General features: G+C 55.4%; 1 protein-coding gene across 1 annotated transcript in view; it reads left to right on the forward strand.

The window, feature by feature from the left end:
• Positions 1 to 1076, forward strand: part of LOC122557525 (fat storage-inducing transmembrane protein 1-like) — a 2498-nt gene extending 1422 nt beyond the window's left edge. Inside the window, exon 2 of the mRNA XM_043705274.1 lies at positions 168 to 1076. Within this exon, the coding sequence (XP_043561209.1) occupies positions 168 to 927 (760 nt within the window). The 3' untranslated portion in view covers positions 928 to 1076. The remainder of the gene's footprint in view (positions 1 to 167) is intronic.
• Positions 1077 to 1797: the final 721 nt, after the last annotated feature.

Below are 1797 nucleotides of genomic sequence, written 5' to 3' on the forward strand. Positions count from 1 at the left end.
CTCACTCGCTTTCCCCCTCTCTTTCTCTCTGTCTCACTCCTCCCCCTACTCTATCACTGTCCCCATCTCTCCCTCATTCTCTCACTTTCTCTCTCTGCCTCATTCCCCTTCTCCCCTCCCTCTCTCCCCCATTCTTACTCTCCTCTTGCATTCCCCCATCCCTGCAGGCGGCTGGTGGAGTGCTGCTGGTCTTGGACGGTGTTGTTGGCGGGAGGATATGTGTTGCTGCTGAGCTCGGGGCCTTCAGGCAACCCGCTGCCGGCCCTGAAGCCCCTCAGTCGCCTGGCGGTGGGGGCCGGTGTCCGGCTACTGTGTGCCCGGGCCTTCTCCTGGATCGAGGAGGTAACTGGATCGTGCTTCGAGTCTGCAGCCCGGGGCCTGCTGCTGTTGGTGGAGGAGGAGGAGGCAGGAGGTGAGGCTGGAGCTTGGGCCTGGGCCAGAGCCGCAGGCTGGGGCCTAGCGGGTCGCCGTGCAGCCTGCCTCCTGGAGCCGGGCCGCCTGTGGCTGGGCTATGAGCTGTCTGGGGACACCTTCGTGCTCTGCTTCGCCTCACTGGTACTAGCCGAGGAGCTGTCAGCCTTCCGAAATTACATGGGCGCTGGGCGTACGGCCTGTGGGCCCCTCCGGCTGCTCTTCCTTCTCACTGCCACATTTCTGCTGCTCTGGAATGGCCTGCTGCTCCTCTCTGTGACCTTCTTCCACCGATACTCCCAGAAATTAGCCGCTGCTGCCCTCGCCCAGCTCGCCTGGCACCTCACCTATCGCCGCTGGTACCGGTGCTCCTGGTCCCCAGGCTGCCCTGGACAAGGCCTCACCTGCACCAGGACTGGCCCATACCCCGGGCCTGGGCGCTGTGTGTGCGGGGCAACCCGCAGATGGAGCTATACCTGGGACCCAGCCTCTGATACCCTCCTGTACCGGGAGTGAGGGCCTGGGCTTCCCCTTTCACCCAGAGCCCAGGTCAAACAGACATCAGGTCAGGGTCAGGTATCAAACCCTAACCCATCACAACACGCACCCTCCGACAGTGCAGTACTCCTTCAGTACTGACCCTCCAACAGTGCGAAGCTCCGACAGTACTGACCCGCTGACAGTGCAGAGCTCTCTCTGCACTGACCCAATAACAGTGCGGCACTCCCTCAGTGCTGACCCTCTGACAGTGCCCGCTCCCTCAGTGCTGACCCTCTGACAGTGCCCACTCCCTCAGCACTGATCCTCCGACAATGCGGAGCTCCTTCAGTGCTGACCCTCTGACAGTGCCCGCTCCCTCAGCACTGACCCTCTGACAGTGCGGAGCTCCCTCAGTGCTGACCTTTCACAGTGTAGATCTTCATTAACACTGACACCTCGACATGCTGCTCTCCCTCAGTTCTGATCCTCCAACAGTAATAAATGTATGCTTTTCTTTATTACTGATACTACTTTGAGGAGTTAGTAGTCATCTCCTTCCAGAACTGCTTGGAAATGTTACTTAAAGCTTTGAGCTGAGATCCTGATCGCTCTAATTTCATTCTTAACGTCAGACACACTCTTGGCTGAAAATTACTTGCGTTTGATGTAAGGACCGTGGTTTGAGCTTTGTATATGTACTGTTTGGGCATTGTACCTGTGTGTGTTTTGGATACTATTCAAAAACTGTTCTGTTTCTTCACAATTTATAAAGGATTGTGCTGGGAGTAATGGGATTATGCTTTTATTGTGTGTTTAAAAATCTCTGAATTTGTTTTCAAAGTCTAAATTATTTTATTGTCATTTCTCAATAAACGTCTATTTTATTGTTAAAGCAAAACTCTGCAG

Source organism: Chiloscyllium plagiosum, chromosome 15, assembly GCF_004010195.1.
Source record: "Chiloscyllium plagiosum isolate BGI_BamShark_2017 chromosome 15, ASM401019v2, whole genome shotgun sequence".
Lineage (NCBI taxonomy): Eukaryota > Metazoa > Chordata > Chondrichthyes > Orectolobiformes > Hemiscylliidae > Chiloscyllium > Chiloscyllium plagiosum.